The 19,222-nt window shown below is 34.8% G+C and overlaps 2 protein-coding genes across 16 annotated transcripts; one reads left to right on the forward strand and one right to left on the reverse strand.

Moving 5' to 3' along the window:
* Window positions 1–3,774: 3,774 nt before the first annotated feature.
* On the reverse strand, window positions 3,775–5,898 carry LOC132626314 (premnaspirodiene oxygenase-like). The gene is made up of 2 exons (XM_060341135.1): window positions 4,853–5,898; window positions 3,775–4,517 (listed from the first exon to the last, which is right to left on the reverse strand). The coding sequence occupies exons 1-2, from the start codon at window positions 5,717–5,719 to the stop codon at window positions 3,903–3,905; spliced, it is 1,482 nt and encodes a 493-aa protein (XP_060197118.1). The 5' UTR covers window positions 5,720–5,898; the 3' UTR covers window positions 3,775–3,902.
* A 62-nt stretch (window positions 5,899–5,960) lies between these two features.
* Window positions 5,961–18,430, forward strand: LOC132626315 (uncharacterized). 15 transcript variants are annotated; one of them, XM_060341149.1, is made up of 9 exons: window positions 5,961–6,099; window positions 7,151–7,248; window positions 7,965–8,054; window positions 8,463–8,525; window positions 8,670–8,742; window positions 9,991–10,112; window positions 11,150–11,297; window positions 11,414–11,491; window positions 12,143–18,430. In XM_060341149.1, exon 9 carries the CDS (start codon window positions 17,394–17,396, stop codon window positions 18,414–18,416), a length of 1,023 nt encoding a protein of 340 aa, XP_060197132.1. In that variant the 5' UTR covers window positions 5,961–6,099; window positions 7,151–7,248; window positions 7,965–8,054; window positions 8,463–8,525; window positions 8,670–8,742; window positions 9,991–10,112; window positions 11,150–11,297; window positions 11,414–11,491; window positions 12,143–17,393; the 3' UTR covers window positions 18,417–18,430. The 15 variants fall into 15 exon arrangements, with proteins under 15 accessions (XP_060197132.1, XP_060197121.1, XP_060197134.1 ...); XM_060341136.1 differs by having other exon boundaries at window positions 6,067–6,538; window positions 7,151–7,252; XM_060341142.1 differs by lacking the exon at window positions 7,965–8,054 and having other exon boundaries at window positions 6,067–6,538; window positions 7,151–7,252; window positions 12,143–12,333; window positions 13,526–18,430.
* Window positions 18,431–19,222: the final 792 nt, after the last annotated feature.

The following is a 19,222-nucleotide window of genomic DNA, read 5'->3' on the forward strand; positions in this document are numbered from 1 at the left end:
AGGCATAACCCCTTGCTAATAATTCATGAATGTTTTCCAAAATGTTGTATTTCCTAAACCAAAGGTTTATGATTCCGTAAGCTTTTATGACAACAACGATGGATATGTTTTTCTATGACAATGATGATGTCAAGGGTGAGAATATTTCTATGATGACTGTGATGAGAATGATTTCATGTTTAAAGGCTCCAAGTTTATGATTTCAATGATGATATAAGAATGTTGAACTATTTCTTGATGTCTCAATTTTATTCATGGATGATGACTATTCTTTTTAAGATTCCAAAAGTATATGAATTGATGCCTTATGAGATTTATGATCTTATTCTATGTTTTCTCTTAATGTTATTCTTCATTGATAGTCTCACCTTATAATAATTGTTCCTTCAAGGTGAGACAAAGCGACGATGATTATTCCATAATATAATCGGAGGTTACCGACCTTACGTCACTCCGATGTACTTATGGCTTTTACTTGGCTCTCATGCATGCTTTATATATATATATATATATATATATATATATATATATTTTCTCACACCGCGGCGCGCTATAGTCGGCCGGGCAGGCACGTAGATGTGCACACCACTGCAGTGGGCATGTTATGATATTGCCCGAAACGCGGGAGGACCGGACGCGGGCTAATGATGATAACACCGAGCCTTAATGGCCGGGCATGATATTATATATATGACACCGCGCTTTAATGGCCGGGCATGTTACTATGTATATGTATTGAAATGTTTTTTTTTTAAAAGGCTAAGCATGCATGACATCCGCCTTACGAGGCATCCGGATGTACAGGTTATCTCTCTTATTCCTTGTTACTTTTCATATCTATGTTATGTTGTTACTCATGCCTTACATACTCAGTACATTATTCGTACTGACGCCCCTTCTTGTGGACGCTGTGTTTCATGCCACGCAAGTGTATACAGATGAGTAGAGTATCAGATATTGCTAGAAGATGTTCCATCTGCATTGGCGAGCTCCATTTCTTTCCGGAGTGTTGCCGAGTCAGAGTATTCATGTTATGGTATATTGATTTATGTTAGAGACTTTGCAGACAGAGTCACGTATATAGTATGTCATTCTTGCAAGCGGCTCTGTAAGCCGATGTATCATTATGCATTACATTACAAATTTCATAAGATTACAGATTTTACTTGATTTGAGAAAGACGAAAAGAATGTTTTGAAAAGCTTTCATTATGCATTTCATTTCATGACTTAAGAGTCCTGTGAGATTATGAGTATAACGAGAACCAGCGGGTCCGGTCGGCTCTAAGTAAGGGTCGGGTGCCCATCATGCCCTATCAGGATTGGGGTGTGACAGGACCGGTCCCACATGCAATTTCAAAGCATCGGTAACACATCTTATTTTCAAAATCATGTATAAACCATGCAGGTTATGAAAATACAAATTGTGGTAAGATTACTACTCACAGTACTCGTGCTGAAATACCAGACTCGTCACCTAGAGCAATCCGTACGACTTCCTTCGATCAATCTATAATCACATCATATCGATCTCGTGTAAATTTCCTCGTTTAGGTTTATTCTTAGCTAATTTGAAATATTCATCCCTTGGGGTTTCCTATTTGACTCTAAATTCTGCCTATGCTATGTGTAACTCAATTAGATTACAATCTATCAATTCCAACCTATTGATACAATTCACTAGTCCACTTCTTTATCTAGATTATATCAAATGCGTGCATAAACCTAAGCCATATAGGATCACTGCCGAAATACCTTCTTTAGTGGATCACTGCCAAAATACCTTCTTTAGTACCCAATGGAATTTCATACACACAGAAGGATAAGCTTAGTCAAACTGTAAGTAAGAAAATTTACCCTTTGAATTGAATATAACTTCAATAGTGTTCTTTCGCTTCTCTGTTTCACGCCAAAAGATTGCAGCAAAATCAATTTGATCAATCCTCCTTTATCCTTCGCTATTTGATGCTAGAAAATCTCTCTATCTTTTCAATTCCAATAGTTCAAACGTTAATGATGTACTTACGACCTTTTCTTAACTTGTTGCCACAGAAGCTTCTATGCTTCGTGAGCCCTTCACTAATCCCCTTTTGTTTCCAGTTCATTGAAATGGGCTTTAGCCCAAATAACTTATTCCTGTTTTTTTTATTTTCTATTTTTGGCTTAAATTTTGCTAAATGACCAATTTTCCCTAATTTAATTATGGGGTATTACACATGGAAAGTGATCCCTGGGTCCTTCACTTTGTTGTATGTGGTGCACAAGATGGCCAAGAGCTCGAGGCTCCACCCATGACAACCACACACATGAAGGAACCAAGTAACATCCCAATAGACGAGTCAAATTCGAGATCAAAAAATATAAATTACACAAAAATAAACCTGGCAATCATGAGGAAACATGGTAGAGGACAAAAGCCCTCAAAATCTGACGTAAAACAGCTATGAAATGCCGCGAATTTGATCGCTAATCAAACCCTAGAACAGTCGCCATTTTCGCCTGAGAAGAAAAGAGAAAGGGTCGGGGTGGAAATGAGGAAATTGAGGGGGGGGGGGGGGGGCGTGAAAAGTTATTTTATTAAACTTTTCACTCCCCCTTTGAATATAAAGCCCACCCCCCACCCCCGGCCGAAGTTTTTAAAGTTTTTAAAATGAACCCCCAGTTTAAATAAAAGACCTTTTCCAAACCTTGTACCTCACTTTTAAAAACACTTCTTTTTAAAACGTATTCGTCTAAAACCCTTTTTGTAAAATGATTTTTGACGGAAACAAAATTTATAATACATCGTTTTGAAATTCGAGCGTTAATATGAGCCCAATATTGACATGGTTTCGGATAATATTTAGAAATGTGAAAAATACGGTCAAAATGAGCCGTAATTCGTACACTGTTTTAATTAACAATTTTTTCAAGATGGAGCGGGATACGTATCTTCATTTCAAATTATATTTATGAAAGTAAATAACTTTTAATTTTCTTGCAATCATCAATTTTTATGAAATAATAATTAAGATGCCAATTTCTGCAATTATCTCAGAATTTTTGATTTTTTTTGATTTTTTAAGAGCATCCTTACTCCGTCTTGGACTCAGGAACTTTGAAAATTAAAATACGCATTTTATGAGGTGAAAATTAAGTGTCAACAAACCCCCAATGGCCTAAGACCAATTTTCCAACCAATAACCCAAAACGCTCCCGAGTGCTTTGGGAACCGAATTGAATACCCTGCCAAGTCACAAACGATCATCCGGACCTCTCGGAATCGATAGAGTCCCTAAAAAGGTCCGTTTACTCAAAAGTCAACTGTGGGTCCAACATTTTTCACTTAAAGGGTCAAATTTTTAAAAGTCACACTAAAACTCGTCCGATCATCTCGGGAACTGTATTACCCATCCCCGCGGGTCAAAATCGAACTCATAGGACTCGGGAAAAAGTCAATGGGTGTAAATGGGTAAAAAATACTATAACGACCAAACAGGTCATTACAGATATTCTTTTTGAAACAGATTAAAATACATATTTGCTGCATATGTTGGTTGGAGCGAGTATTCAATATTGAGTGATTTTCCCCTAAATGTAGTTGCCATAAGAGTTTCCTCAACAATGTTGGATATCTACTATCTAAAGCACTGTTTTGGTGTATAAATTCGTATTAGCCATTTAACTCCCAAACCTTGTTGTAATAGGTTATATACAAGTTCATATTCATGGTTAATTATCAGTTGTTCAGTGTACAGGGTAATTACATAAACATGTTTTTAAGAAGCTCAGGGAAGGTACAAACTAGAATATAATATTAGAAGTAAAATTTAACAAAATATGTACAATGGTGGGGTTGCAAAACAAATATAAAAGCACAATCCTTTATTAGTAAAAGCAAAGTTCGATGTCATGACATCACTCTTAACAAGATTGATAAGGGGTCGCGATCAAGTATAAGTTACTCTTTCTAGCACAAGTTGCTCCAGCAGATTCAGTCAAATCCAAATCATTAGGATTGATTCCGCTAGGAAGTTTCCAATCAAAATGATACAGCAATTGAGCCAGTGGAAAAAATACATTAGCTAAACCAAATGATATTCCAGGGCACATCCTCCTTCCACTACCAAAGGGAAGATATTCAAAATTATTACCAACAAAATCCACGGAGTTCTGCTCAAATCTTTCAGGTTTAAAGCTTTCTGCATCATTCCAATATTTTGGGTCTCGTCCCATAGCCCACACATTAACCATAACCTTTGTTTTCAAAGGGATAGTATAGCCATTTATGTCTGCTTCTTCCCTACATTCTCTTGGGAGCAAAAGGGGAAATGGAGGATGGATTCTGAAAGTTTCTTTAATGACCAACTTTAGGTATTTCAACTTCTCGACATCATCTATGTCAAAACTTTCTTTTTCTCTGAATGCGCTTCTTACCTCTGCTTGAGCTTTGGCGAGTACACTTGGATTTTTCATCAATTCCACCATGGCCCAATCAATTGTTGCTGATGAAGTTTCTGTTCCCGCAGCAAACATGTCCTTCATTTATGAGCAAGTTACAATATTATTAAATTATTAAATTATCTCTCCCGTGCTATTTATATTGTGCAAATTTTTTGACCTGTTTCTACAAAATTATTTACTTGTATTAGACTTGTGCAACTAACTTTGTTCTACATAGTTTGTAGGAACTTTTAAATTTCAACACAATTTTCATTTTATCATTGTATTTTCTATTAGTTAATTATCACAGAAATGCTAAGTTGGGGTGGTACAAAATTTTCTTCATTCTAGTTTTGTAAATTAATAATAGCAATAAGGAGGAGCAGCAAGAGAAGGATGCGAAGGTAGATGATGCGATATATAATACTTACAAAAATAACAGCTTTGATGTTATCATGGTTGATCGGAAATTGAAGGCCTCCCTCTTTCATTAGTCTTAGCAGTACGGTAATTAAACTTTCACCTTCTAATTCACCATTGTTTTTATGCTCATTGATGATTTTTTCAAGAATGGCATCTAACTTGTGGTGAACACCCACAATTTTACCCTTTGTTCCACATAGTACATGAAGAAATTTCAGTGATGGGAATATATCAGCCACATCAAACCCTTCCATTAAGGCTGTCGTTTTTTTTAGTAGTATTATAAGTTCATCTTGCTCCTTGAATACTTTCCCAAATGCTGATCTACATGTCATAGAGCTTGCAAATTGAAAAATCCTTTTTGTTGTATTAACTGGCTTACCAGAAGATGATCGAAAAAATTCAATCATACGAAGAACTTCATCTCGTCTAATAGAGCTGAATGACTTAACATTTTTGGCACTAAGCAATTCCAAAAGACAAATCTTACGCATTTGTCTCCAGTAATCACCATAGGGGGCAAAGACAATGTTGGTTCCTTTATAACAAACAATCTTGGCAGCCTCAAGTACGGGCCTAGATGCAAAAGCAATGTCATGAGTTTTTAGTACTTGTTTGGCCATCTCTGGAGAAGTAACTACAACTGCAGAAATTTCACCTAGTTGAAGATGCATAATTGGTCCATATTTTTTGGCTAAATCTCTAAGGACACGGTGTGGGGGTCCACCTAGCAAATGAAACATGCTTCCAAGTAAAGGTAATTTCCATGGACCTGGAGGCAATCTTTTGGTTTGGTTATTGGAATTCTTCCATTTCGTTAACAAAAAGAGGAAAGAAACAAAAAGGAAAATGGAAAAGAAGTTGAAGAACTCCATATTTTGGGTGGTTTATTTGGCTAGATAGGTTATGCAAAGTATTGTTGCATAAGGCTTGGCTTTTATAGGCTTTTCGATTTGGCAAGAAAATAACATTTAATATGACAGATGAGTTTTTCAGCAACTTTTGTTTACCAGCATCTGGTCAGAAAGTCGTTCACTTGACTTAAAGAACAATAATGAGGCGTCAAATGTGGCTGCTAGAGTTTTCATTTTTTAATATAGAAGACAAACGTAGTATACTAGTAGTAAATGTATCGCTGCTACTCCTACTTCTAAAACCGATTATTTTTCAATCATGGCAGGCGATTTGGTGAATAGTCACTACCAAAAAAAAAAAGTTCTTAGCTGCAGTTTCTTTGGGGCAGTTTCTAGATATGGTAAAATATCTGTCAAATGTGGCTGCTAGAGTTTTCATTTTTTCTACTATTAATAAGTGAAGGTTCTTGGACGACGAAGGGTAAAACTGTAATTTCGCGCTGGTCCACATATTCATTACAATTCTACCATGTTCTGCAATCTTCTCCCCTTTGCCTTCCTTCATCCGATCAGTTTTGTACTGGTTTTGTTTGCCTTTCCGATGAGTTCAATTTTCTGTAGATTCCTACTTTAATTTGGCGTGTTCTTTTTGCGATTTCTATGAAAGAACAAGTTTGGATGGAAAGAGTTTTGATCAATTCCAAGAAATAGTTTGATAAGAGCTCATTTCTTTATCCCTTTTCATTATTGTGCTATGTTCTCCCCAAAAATTAGTTAGATTTCTGGAAACTCGAAGAAACCAGCCGGCTACTTTCAAGCTTGGTTTTTGCTCTATTCAAGGTAACCCCATAGTTTTACAATCTGATTTTTCGCTATAGATTGGACCTCTGATTGTGCTTATTTGGATTTTGAGGTTTTGACCTGGAATTTCAAATTGGGTATTTTAGGATAGATTAAATAAATGTCTATAAGAAATTTTCGTTTGGTTATTTTTTTTCCCCCTTCCAGTTGACTGGCTATCACTTAAATTAGTGATGTTTTTCATCTTTCTCCATCTTTTTTGCTGGTGTTGTCTATTACTGACACTTCTTTGTGTTATTTTGTTGATATATCTTGTGGGGCGTTTGATCAATATCCGAATGATTATTACAGAGATAGTTTGATGATTAATATCTGGTAGATGGATCGGTTTGGTTTTGATTTGTTGGCCTACCCTTTAATTTTATAGTTTTATGAAGGATTTTGAGGTCGTCACTTTGAAATTGGAGTTTTAAGAATTTAATTGAACTCTCTTCCTTTTCTCATTGTTCTTGGTTCGTATGATATTACCTCTTTTGCATCAATGAAGTGTTGGATGTGGTGATTTATTTTAATTTTGTAGTTTTATGAAGAATTTTGCGATTTTTCCTTTGAAATTGGGTTTTTCATAACTTGATTAAACTTTGATTTCAGAGATGGACATACAATTGAAAGATTGAAGCTCAGACATGAATATTGACAATTGACAGAATCTTCTGCACCAGCATAGATTAGATTCAGATGTAATGAGAGTAGGTATAATATCTTGAGCTTATTGTAATTGTCCTGAGTGATAATTTCTTGGCTATATGCCTCAACTGGTGTTCTTTTTCTTCTGATGCATGTCTTCGTCTTAGTTATGTTTAATTTTGTTTGCAACTTTTTAATATTGATTCTTGATTGTCGTATAGTTTGCATACAAGTCAATTTTTCGGGTATCTCTTGTTCTTCTGATGTTAAGTATGATTTATGGCGGCATGTTCAGGAGATTTGTATGTTAGATAATAGATCTATGTGTAGTTGTAATTGTTCTTCATACAAAGTGAAAAACAATAAGAAACACAGTATATAGAGCAGATGAGAATATGAACCTTTTACTTTTACATGCTTGGCTGACATTTGCATTTTTTTTAAACTGGTAAAGTTATTGGCCGATATTTGCATATTAGAATTGCATTGAGAGTTAATAAAAGTGCATTGACATCCTATGCTGAGAACTTTAAAAATTAATTGAAGATTGTCCATCTTGTAGTTCTTTCATGCTTCAAAAAGTAGAATAGGGGTGTGCTTCAAAGTTTCTTCAACAGTCTTCACATACGCAATAAGCAAGACACATTCATATGACTGATTACACTCTTACTGGCATTACAATTTTTTAAATGGACTGGCTATTATAATTTTGCTGGTGATTGTTCCTTTTAGGTATCAGTTATTTCTCGATTATTTGAGACACTTTTTGGAATTTCAGAATATTCTGACTAAATTGATGATGCTGTTGAAAGGGTCTCGGAAGTTATAAGTTTGTTGCTGGAGCTTTTTGAGTACCTCAGAGTTATAGGTCATTGTTAGATACTGTTTGTTGTGAAATAAATTTATATTGTCTTTTCTCATCTTTAACTTTATTTCCTTTCCTCTATCTTATTTTGTTGGATTCTTTAACTCAACTTGAGAAAGAAAGTTTGATGAGTAGCCTTGGAAATTCATTATCTTCTGAAAGGTAAAAGTCAATTACAGTCGCATGCTCTTTTCTTTGCGGTTAGTTACAGCTACATGTTCTTTTCTATGCTAAATGGCATACTACTGTGTTTTGGTGCATCGAATAGCATACAGTAATTGGGGGAGATTAAATGGAAAAAGTCGGAAAAACCAAATGAACATAAGCTTAACAAGAGAATAAGAATAAAAGATATGCAGCTGACTATTTGAGAAAAATAGTAATTTTTTATTATCTGTGTTTTGTGTGCAGGATGTGAGGTGCTGATTTTTGTGAAATAAAGCAAATGTTGGCTTTTGCATTTACTACTTGATGGTATATTAATGCATGTTTAGGCGTTTTTTGATCTTTGATTTCAAGATTAACTGCCTTTCTGAATACCTCAATGTACTGAGTTGGAGGACGCAAGGCCAACATGCTGATTTACTCCAGCCTTGATTTACTGTTTTTCTGTCACAGTTGGACATGCAGCTGTTAATACAGGAAGAAGATGATCTGAAATGAAAAGTTCATATTTGGAGAACCAGTTCAGGTTAACATTGTTTCCCTTTTGTTCATTTCCCCACTTAAAATTCTCATACTCATATACGTACAATGTAATAGTGTCCTCTGGTTGAATAAATGAGTGTTAGTCATCATTATAGTGATAGAATCATTATTATACTTGAGCAACATAAACTATAGGTACTATACTGTTTTTCATTTATAGTGCTACAAGTCCATGCCATTTATGATTCTGTAGGCGGATACTGTTTGATGTAGTTTTAATAAACCGGATCAATAGAGCAGAAAATATGGTGGTTCGAGTTTGGGAATATCTTTATGATAATCATCTTCGTGTATGGGAAATCCTCTAATCTGCTGTGAATGAAATCACTGTTAATGGACGTCAATTTTTTGCTCCTGGAGTCCTGTTAATGAGATTATAACATTTATTTAACCGTTATTAAATAGATAGAAGTTTCTTGATAAAATACTGTAGGGTTACATTGGAATCGTTTTTCAAAAGCTTTTCAAGCTTATTCTTCTACTTCAAAGTGAAAGAAAAAACACTGACTCGAATGAACAATCTGAAGTTGTAGCGATTATGTGTTCAGTTATGGTTGTGATCTTAGAAGCATGGAGCACAACAGGGGGCCAAAATGAAGGAAAAGTTGATCAATACTTTTTACATTTCCGAAAACTAACTGCATGAATCAGCTAAGTAATGGACTACTTTTCAGACTTCGGAAGAAACGTAGATACATGATTACTGACCGTTAATTTGATACACATTAAATAAAAAGATTAGGGATAATGTATTTAAGCAATTCAAACTAATCCTCTTATATGACTATTTCGTTGTTGACTTAACTAATATGAATTATGAGGTTGAGCCTCATAGTAAAACATGGACAGATGCTCTTGTCAACTACATGTGGTCAGAAGGAATCATGTTTATTTGAAATGAGTCTTGTGTTGACTCGACGATAACGAGGAAATTGAGTGAAGATCTTGCTCGATTCTGATTCCAGTATTTTTTTACCCAGCATAATGATAGTGTTAAGGTGATTGCATTAGAAAATAACATTTCCATTACACTATTTATTCTCAAGGTATGTTATCTTGATATGTAGGTTGTAATCATTTGATAGAAATCTTGTAGACATTATACAATACTCTTGTGGTTGAACTTCTGGTTATAATTTGTTATGTTCGATACGATGGTAGTATGGTGGAAGAACTTATCATTTCACTGCTCTGACTGAAACAAATGTATCCTGCTTTGTTACATGTGCAGATCGATGGATCAACACCCCTTCCTTGAGGTGTACGCTTGGAGGATACATTGGAATGCAATGAGGAAAAGAACAACAACTATAAAGATTTAACGCAAGGAAATAGACAAGAATATTCTATAAGGTAACAAACTAGCAGAAATTGTTCTTAAAACAAATAAAGAACAATAGATACAACAAATTGAGTTTGTCCCTTTTGAACCAAAATACAAATTCTATGTTTTAGATCATATTAGATCAGAAGTACTACTTTGGTCTCAGTACCTGGAGATTTAGTTAGTTACTTTATTGAATGACTGAAAATATTGAGGTAGTTGAAAGTAGAACTTATTCGCTCAATCAGTGAAAAAAAAAGATATTACTTTTTCAGAACACTTCTGTTATATCATATTACTTTATCTGTGTGAAGATAACTCAAGGTTACTTTATATTTCTCTTTAGGTGTGTTTTTACTTTCTAGGGGGGACTCTAAGCTTTTCCGTATTCAATTGTTGCTTTTCTTTTTGTTTGGCATGCAGAAAATTGGTACTTTTTCTTCTAAGAATTTAAGAATTTGATTTTGAATTTTGATTTAGTTTGGAAGGGTTATACCGCTTTATAATGGCAATTTTGTGCTAAGAAAATTGAATTCTAATGGTTCTGTTAATTGTACACTACGACAAAGGTTTCATTACCCCATTAACAGCCTTCAATGTTCTTTGGCTTTTTTTCCATTGTACTGCTGAGCTATTGTGTGCTGCTTCTTCCGATTTTCTGGTGGGTTCTTTTGGTTGCTTCCTTTCTTCTTATTCTTTTTGTTTGTTTGCTTAGCTTTCTGGTGGTGGGTTTGCTTCAAAAAATCAAAAATTGTAAAATTTTGAAATGACAAACCCGGTTGAACAATACACTGTTTAATTGTTTGTTCAGTTTTGGGACTAAATTTACTGCACTTGGAATTTGGTGATTTAGTAGCCTTCTTGCTAATTTTGGGTAGAAAGTAGAGTCTTAGTTTTGATGTTGTTCCTTTGAAACCATTACTCTAAGCAGGACTATAATGGAAATATAGAGCTTTGTTGACTAGGTTTTCTAATTTGATGTCGGAGAAATTTGATTTAACTTTATAATATATAAAGTAGAATCTTAGTTTTGATGTTGTTCCCATGAAACCATTACTCTAAGCAGGATTATAATGAAAATATAGAGCTTTTGTTGACTGCGTTTTCTACGACCAAGGGCAGAACCATCATTTCGCTCGCTGGTAAAAGTGATTTCGCTCAGCACACGTGGCTTTTCTCACCACAATTCTGGAAGGAAAAAAAAAAAAACAACAGTATGTGCCCTTCCCTCGATTAGCTTCGCTATTCATTTCACTGTTTCTATTATAATTTTCCTTTTTTTATTTTTAGCTTTATTTTGGTGACTATTTGTTTCTATTATTATATATAGGTCGATTAATGTGAAACAAGATTGTTTGGAAGCTCAAAATGTTGGGAAAGTCCCATTCTTGGAAGAAAAAAAAATCTGGTTTGCATTCAATCCTTTTTTTTATTTTACTTGATAAGTATTTCTTATTGTAATTCTATGTGGCTCCACCTAATGTTAAATAAATATGTTTGATAACTCAGATATTGGGGAATCAGTTCTTGAAGAGTGAAAGTACCCCTTTTATTTTTTTAAATTAAATTATGAAAGTTTATGTGGATTGATTAAGAGTTTTCTTGCAGTTGGGGTAGTGGAAAGATTCAGTTTAAGAGTATAATGTTTATCTAGCTTTTGCTTTTAATTATCACGTGCAAGAGGTTGATATGCTTAACCGTCTATGATTTTACTATGTCTTCAGTTCTGTGTTAATACATATAGTAGAATCAAGTAGTTACTTTTCATGTAGTACTAGAAGTTGTCAACCTTTACCTTTCGTTGGCTTTCATTGTTTTCTTTTTGTTTCTCTCTTTTGCTCTTATCTGTTACTCTTCAGACTTTCAAAGGTTAATCTATCAGTCTTTGTATCGAAGAGTTTCAAACCGATATTTTCCTCCTATCTTTATGTCTTTTTTCAATCTATCTATGGGAACTTAGATTACTGGTATCATAAAAAGTCCTTCATTGCTTGCCTGACATGATTCTAGAAGCATCCTTTCCTTCATAATGTTCCGTCGCATCTTTCCCCTTTCTCAGGTTGCTTTCTCTCCCTGGTTTTCCTATTAGAAAGAAAGTGTGAAGGAACTTTCTCGCAAGCAAAACTCAATTCCTGGCAGTCGGCATTGACAAACCCCTATACCAGCGGCTTCATGGCTTTTCTCTGCTATTTGAGGACCTTTCTAAAGGTTAAAAAGCAATCTCACTCTCAAATTCCTATGATAAAAGTGGTAATCTTTTCTTAAATTTCAGTTTTTTTTTTTTTTGCTTTATAGTTTGTAATTTTTTTTAGCAATATATGATGGGAATCGTTCTGGTTATCTGCCTTTTCAAGAATCACACCCATGGCATTAGATAAGAAGGTGTCCTCATTTATTGCTGGTCATTCCAAAATGCCATCTGTATTATATAGGAGTATTTCCCTTGACAGAGAATGTTGAGATAAGTGAATATTATTGGCAAAAAGTCTTAAGAATGAGGAATTGATTTGATTGCAGATACATTAAGCTGAATTTACATGTCCACTGTGGTTTTCCTCTAATGCAAAGAAACTGATCAAAAGAATCTAAAATTCCAATCCACAGACTGTAGGTATATCTCCCTCTCCAAGACAAAGGAGGAAATAAAGCAGAAAAGCTATTGAGAAATTCATGGAATTTATCATTTGATGACATCGCATATCTGCATTAGACAGCTGTAGTTTTCTCACTCTCTGTCGTGAAGCTGTACTTAATATACGACCATTTGACATAATCTTATTTGGCGTGTATAACATTTCTGCTAACGTTGTATCTGTATGCAAGTAGTTAAGGAAAATAATCAAAATTAAAATTTAATAGTTGAATAAATTTGAATTTTTGAAAGTTATGAAGCTTATATATAATTATAGTTGTTCCTAGAATAGTGTCAAACATTTATGGATTTTCCCATTTGGGAAGAGTTTCATACACTTGGGATAGAGAGACTAGAGAGTAGTTCCTCTTCTTGAATTAGTGTTACTGCTGATTCTGCTTTAGTTAGTTGTATTTGTGTTCGTTTGATATAACTTAAGCATTTGATAATGATTATATTCTTCTGATTTGACCAAGCTTTTTTGACAAGCTACTTGCAAAAGGAAGCAACTTATATAATGAACCGAGGATAATTGTTCAATGAGCACTCTATTTATCATTAGTTGTGTCATTAGATAGCTTGTAATAGACTAACATTCATCAATTTAGCTAGCCATTATTCTTAAACAGAAGAGTTCATGCTTCATATCAAAGGTGGAATTACTTCTGGATAGGGGCTGTTCTGAAATTGTGCTCAGCTGATTAATTGACTATCACTTATTGAAAAAGATTTGAGTATGATCAAAGCTACATGATAATCACAAAGTGATTAGAAACATGCACAATTCTATGTGCAATTTCCTTTCAACAGATTATATACGCTTAAGGTGTTTATGGAAGAAGATTTTGACGATGCAGCATGGAGGTAAGAGATGGAAACTGTTAAAAGAACTATTGAATTATAGTAACAGACTACTGCAAGGGGATTGGTTATTTAGCATTATTGGGTAATCTGACTCTGTAGATGGCTGAAAAAATGTATAATGCACATCTGTTTTGTCTTGAAATCAAAAAATGAGTGTCGGTATGCACAGATGTAATTTACTGATATAACTTCACCTTATCCTGTTATGTGGAAAATGGATGGCTGAAGGTGCGACTTATTTGTATTTTCATTGGAATTGACATTGTGAAGTTTGTTGATGTCGTATTAGTGTTTTATGGAATTCGCTTTGGTCTTTGAACGTGAAAGCCTAACTTAGGGGAATTTCCATTCAAATTGAAAAGGAGAAGGAAAGTAAGGCCTGCCATGTTGCACTTGAGCATGGGAAGATGGAAGTGATTGTTTCAAGGTCTGTTCACATCTTGTGGAATACAATCACATCCTATTCATTATTTTCTCCAATAGAGTTTGAATTTTGACTGAGATTGTAGCAATGACTCTTTTCTGAGTGAAGTATTGTTAGCTACTAAATGCAGTATTGATTCTTGATAATGTAGCATAAGATAAACTATGAATACTTTAAGGATAGCAACTGTATGTGCTTTACAAGGAGATTTTCTATATTGCCTTCTCAATTTCTATATGATAAGATTTGATTGCCTCCTTATTTTATGTTTGATAAACTTTGAATGTGAAGTGAGAAAAGCTCCTATAGAGTTACTATAATTTACTCAGAAGCGGATTATCATATTCTTTGAGAATGATATTCCACCAGCAAAAAGGTAAAGAATCTGCACTTTCCTGTAACAAAATCTCCAGCTTAGTTTTAGTATGTGTTGAAGAAGATTCTTGTTAAATTATTCAGAAAGAATATAGTGCTTTGAATGTGGAGTTATAACATAATAAAGTCTGTAGTTGCTTTTTTTTTCTTTCTAGCAAGCTTGGCAATGTAATAATATAACTTTGTTCCGCACAATATGAAGCATATTATGTTATGAGTAATTTTTAACTTGATGGTATTGGTTCCTTTTTTTTAGTTAAACTCCTATAAAACGAATAAAGAAGTACCTTGCAAAAGTCAAACCACTTTTATATAACAACATTCGCCCGTGCTTTGCACGGGCTCGGGCCATCTAGTTTAATATAGAAGACAAACATAGTATACTAGTAGTAAATGTATCGTTGCTACTCCTACTTCTAAAACCGACAATTTTTCAATCATGGCAGGCGATTTGGTGAATAGTCACTACCAAAAAAAAAAAAGTTCTTAGCTACGGTTTCTTTGGGGCAGTTTCTACAAACTGCCGCTAGATATTGATCTCCCGGCGGTTGGCGTAGCGGTTCAATAAGAGCCCATAAATTACATAATTTAGCGGCGGTTTTATTTTCATTTTCCAGCATTTTCGTAAATTCTAATTTTTCCTGGAGTTATTTGAACTTAGCGGCAGCTTGGCCTTTTAAATAATTATATTACTTTTGTAATTTTTCTACAACTTAAAAGATTCCAACAATTGGAGCCCACAACTTAATAACTTAAACACTCCTACACAACCGTAATTTTTAGAAATTTCTACACATTCTATCTACTGTACCTTCAACACTTCATAAGGAAATTTCTACAGCTGCTTCATATGGCTGCTGCTTCATATGGTTGGGAAATTTCTACTGTACCTTCTCCATCAAAAATTCTGCAAACGTATGTGAAAATTTCTCTCCTTTTTTTATGCATTTTCGAGATTTTTAAAACCCTAACTTTCACATATATCTGAAATGTATGTGAAAATTCTAGAATGTGTTGATTGAATGCAGTGAATCTCTGTTTTTATTTCCCGAATAGGTTATGTGTTGATTTTTGTTCATGCATGAAGTGAATCTTTTTATTTTTGCAGTTATAGTTCTTAATATATATTTGTGTTTTCTCTAATTTTTGCTTCGACTAAGTCTCAATCACCAAATTAAAACCTAGAATTTGTTCTAATGGGTCTGAAATTTATAGGTTGTGATTTTCTCTAATTTTTGCTTTTAATCTTTTGTTGTGTTCCCTTTTTTGATGGTTGCGTGCAATATTTAAAACCTAAATTTCAAGTATACTGTTCTAGTTAATCCAGTGAGATCATCTGAGTTCATTTTACATGTCTTAAATGAGGATTTTCGACGATTTTTATTATCCTAGTGTTAATTTTATTTTTTTGTTTGAGATATCTCTTTCATATTTTGTTGTGTAGCATAGATTATTTTGAACATTTGATTTTAATCAACGGTAAGATTTTTTCTTATGGCTGAAGTTAGTTTGAAATGTAAGTGTTATTTTTTTGTTGGTTTTTGCTGCTGATGATTAAAAAATTCAGAATAGAAAATGTAAGTGTTATTTGAGTTACAAAAAATCTCAAATATCCCTAGTTTATAATTTCAAAAAAAATTGGCAAAAAATCCCCTTACACTCTCTTCTCTCTCCTCCCATGCAAACCCTAGTTTGAAACCCTAATAGTGCTATGGCCACTCCGGCCACTGGCCAGCCACCGCATTTGGTGGTTGGTCAGTCTTTCTCTCCTCAAGATTTCCCTCCCCTCTCCCTCCTCCTTCCTCTCTCTTCGTCCAGCAATGCTCAGCAGTCACAAACAGTAATCCCTACGTCCACAACATAGAATTATCGTCAAACCCTAATGCATGAAACTGGTAAAAATTCCATGCAAACGTGTGAATCCATTCCTATGAAGATGGTTGAGATTATAGATGGTAAACACGTCGTAAGATGGTCCTCTTCTGAAGTATTACGAATGGACAGGATTGAAAACCTACAATATGCCATTGTTGGTAAGTTTTCGTATGGATGTCCTGAACTAGAAGAGTTACAATCTATTATACCTCATCAGTGTGGAGTAAAGGGTAATATTCGTGTAGGCTTTTTGAGAGATAGACATGTCTTAATAAGATGTGATCTAAGGGAAGATTTTATTAATCTATCATCAAAAAGTTTCTTTTGGTTGAAGTCAAAAGATGGTCATTCTTATCAAATGAGGCCATTAATATATGATTCTAAATTCAGTGTGGAAAAGGAAACTTCAATTGCTATGGCTTGGATTTCGTTTCCAAACCTTCTTTCTACATTTTTTTGTCAAGGAATCTTTGTTTACATTGGCTTCTGCTGTGGGTAAGACAATCCAGCTAGTTGCTGCTACTATCAATAAGACCAGGCCAAACTGTGCAAGAGTGAAAGTGCAGGTAGATTTGCTTGCAGATTTGCCTAAGTCTGTGTGGATGGAGATTCAAGATGATGTTACAAAGGATATCAGGTCGATTAAAGTTAATATTCAATATGACTACTTACCAAAGTATTGCACAAAGTGCTTTTTACAAAGTCATTCCAATGATGATTGTTGGGTGCTACATCCAGAACTGTTGGAAAATGAGGTGGCAGATAATGGGGTAGGGTCTCAGAACAAAGGAAAGGTTGCAGTTGTAGTAGATGAGCCTGGAACAAGTAAACAAGGGCAAATCCAACAAGGAAGATATAGAAGAAATAGGGGGTGGAAAAAACCAGTGCAACAATATTTACCAAAGGTATTATCCTGTGGTACTATGGTAACTTACCCTGGAAACAAAGGGCAGTACAAGAACAAAGTGAATCCAACTGGGAGGGATGATGGAAACAAAGAAGTTAAGGTAACAAACAAATTTGAGGTATTGAACCAAGGAGTAGAGGATGTTGATGTTAGTAGGCTCAGTAATAGTCATGAGGAGCATGTCACTGAAGAAGATGTGTCTATAGAACAAGGGGTTGCAGCTGACTGTATAGATGGCAAGAAGGAGCATAATATGGTGCATGCGTGTGGAGGCTGCAAACTTGTTTCTGGATAAACATCAGGCTACAAATGGAACCAAGTCTCTGAAAGAGGGTGAAGTTTATGAGAATGAAACTGCTAAGGTGCACAATAGTGAAGCTGATAATCACAGTGTAGTAGCTATTGCCAAAATACAGCAGCATAATGATGATCCTGTTCAAAAAGAGATTAATAGTCCACAGCTGGATGGCAAAGCAGACTCTCTGGAGGTTAAAGAGGCTTATGGTTCAAAGAAGTCTCATGACTGTCAAGAACATGAGAATACTGAATTATCTGCAGATGATCAAAAGTCTGAAATGGTGCAGAGAAGAGTTGATGAAGTTGATCAGCAACTTGGAGTTGAAAATAGGGGTAGTAGGGATGCAGATGAAGATGCTCGTCAAAGGCTTGATAGTAACAGGATTCATTATGGAAATGAGGCCTCTGAAATTTCATTGGAAAATCAGATGGCTGAATGTACTCAAGCAGGTGATCTGTATTTGAAGGATGGTTTTGATGAAAAGATGCAAGATATGACTGGTTCCATGGATCAGAAGGAGTCTACTCAGGCATTAATTCTGAAGGATATTTTTGATGAGGAGGTACATAGCTCTAACTGTAACTTGCAGTTGGTTGGTTATTATCCTGAGAAAGTTGCTGATGTAGAACAAAGGAATTTAGCTTTGGCCATTATTCCTGATATTAGAGATATGCAGCCTCTGAATGTTGCTGTAAGGGTATCACCTAACAAAGCTTTACATGATGTAGTCTCTCACAAGTTACAAGAGGAACATGATAAGTTGAATTTGATTAACAATAAGAAGGAAGATGTTGATGGTGATGCTATTGATATGAAACTACAGCAGATGTGTGTAGAGGCAGGATTATCTCCAAAATCACAAAGCAAAGGGCCAAGGAAAGGAAAAAAGCAGAATTCTGAGGTTCCACAAATTGTGAGGTATTCAACAAGGAGTAACCTTAAGAAATCTGTTAAATGATTGTTAAAACTTTATTCTGGAACATAAGATCAGTGACGTCCCAACAAGCATTTCATAGAGTTCAAATGTTAAATAAGCATCACAAGTTCTTTTTGGTAGCTCTGATGGAACCTTTTCAGCATCAGAGGCAAATTCAGAAATATAGAAGGAAACTTAGAATGCCTTATGCTAATTCCAACTGTAATGGAAAAATCTGGTTCTTTGTGCAACACAATGTTGATCTTGAGGTTCTATTGGATACTGAGCAATCTATTACTGTAAAGCTGCAGTTTCAAGATTTCAATAAAGATATGGTGGTTACAATGGTGTATGCTAAATGTTCAGAAGTGGAGAGAATGCAATTGTGGGACAGTTTATACCTCTTGTCTAGTAATATGACATCTCCTTGACTGGTTGGTGGAGATTTCAATGTTATACTGAATGAAGAAGAAAAAATAGGAGGTTTACCAGTTTTGCCATAAGAATATGAAGACTTTGCTTTTTGTTTGAATTCCTGTGAGTTGCATGAGATGCCTTTCAAAGGGAGTCCTTTCACCTGGTGGAATGGTAGGGCTGCTAATGACTACATCTTTAAGAGATTGGACAGGATTATACATAATGATACATTTCAGAATTTGTTTGGACGCTTAGAAGTGGAACATTTGTCAAGGACTGGTTCTGATCATGCACAATTACTTGTATCATATGGAGATCAAGTGGAAAAGTTTATCAAACCATTCAGATTTCTCAAATTCTAGGTGGAACATGATACTTTTCTTGATTTTGTTAAGCAGCAATGGGAAACAGTCTTAACTGATGATGTATTT

The sequence above is a fragment of the Lycium barbarum genome, chromosome 2, assembly GCF_019175385.1.
Source record: "Lycium barbarum isolate Lr01 chromosome 2, ASM1917538v2, whole genome shotgun sequence".
Classification (NCBI taxonomy): Eukaryota; Viridiplantae; Streptophyta; class Magnoliopsida; order Solanales; family Solanaceae; genus Lycium; species Lycium barbarum.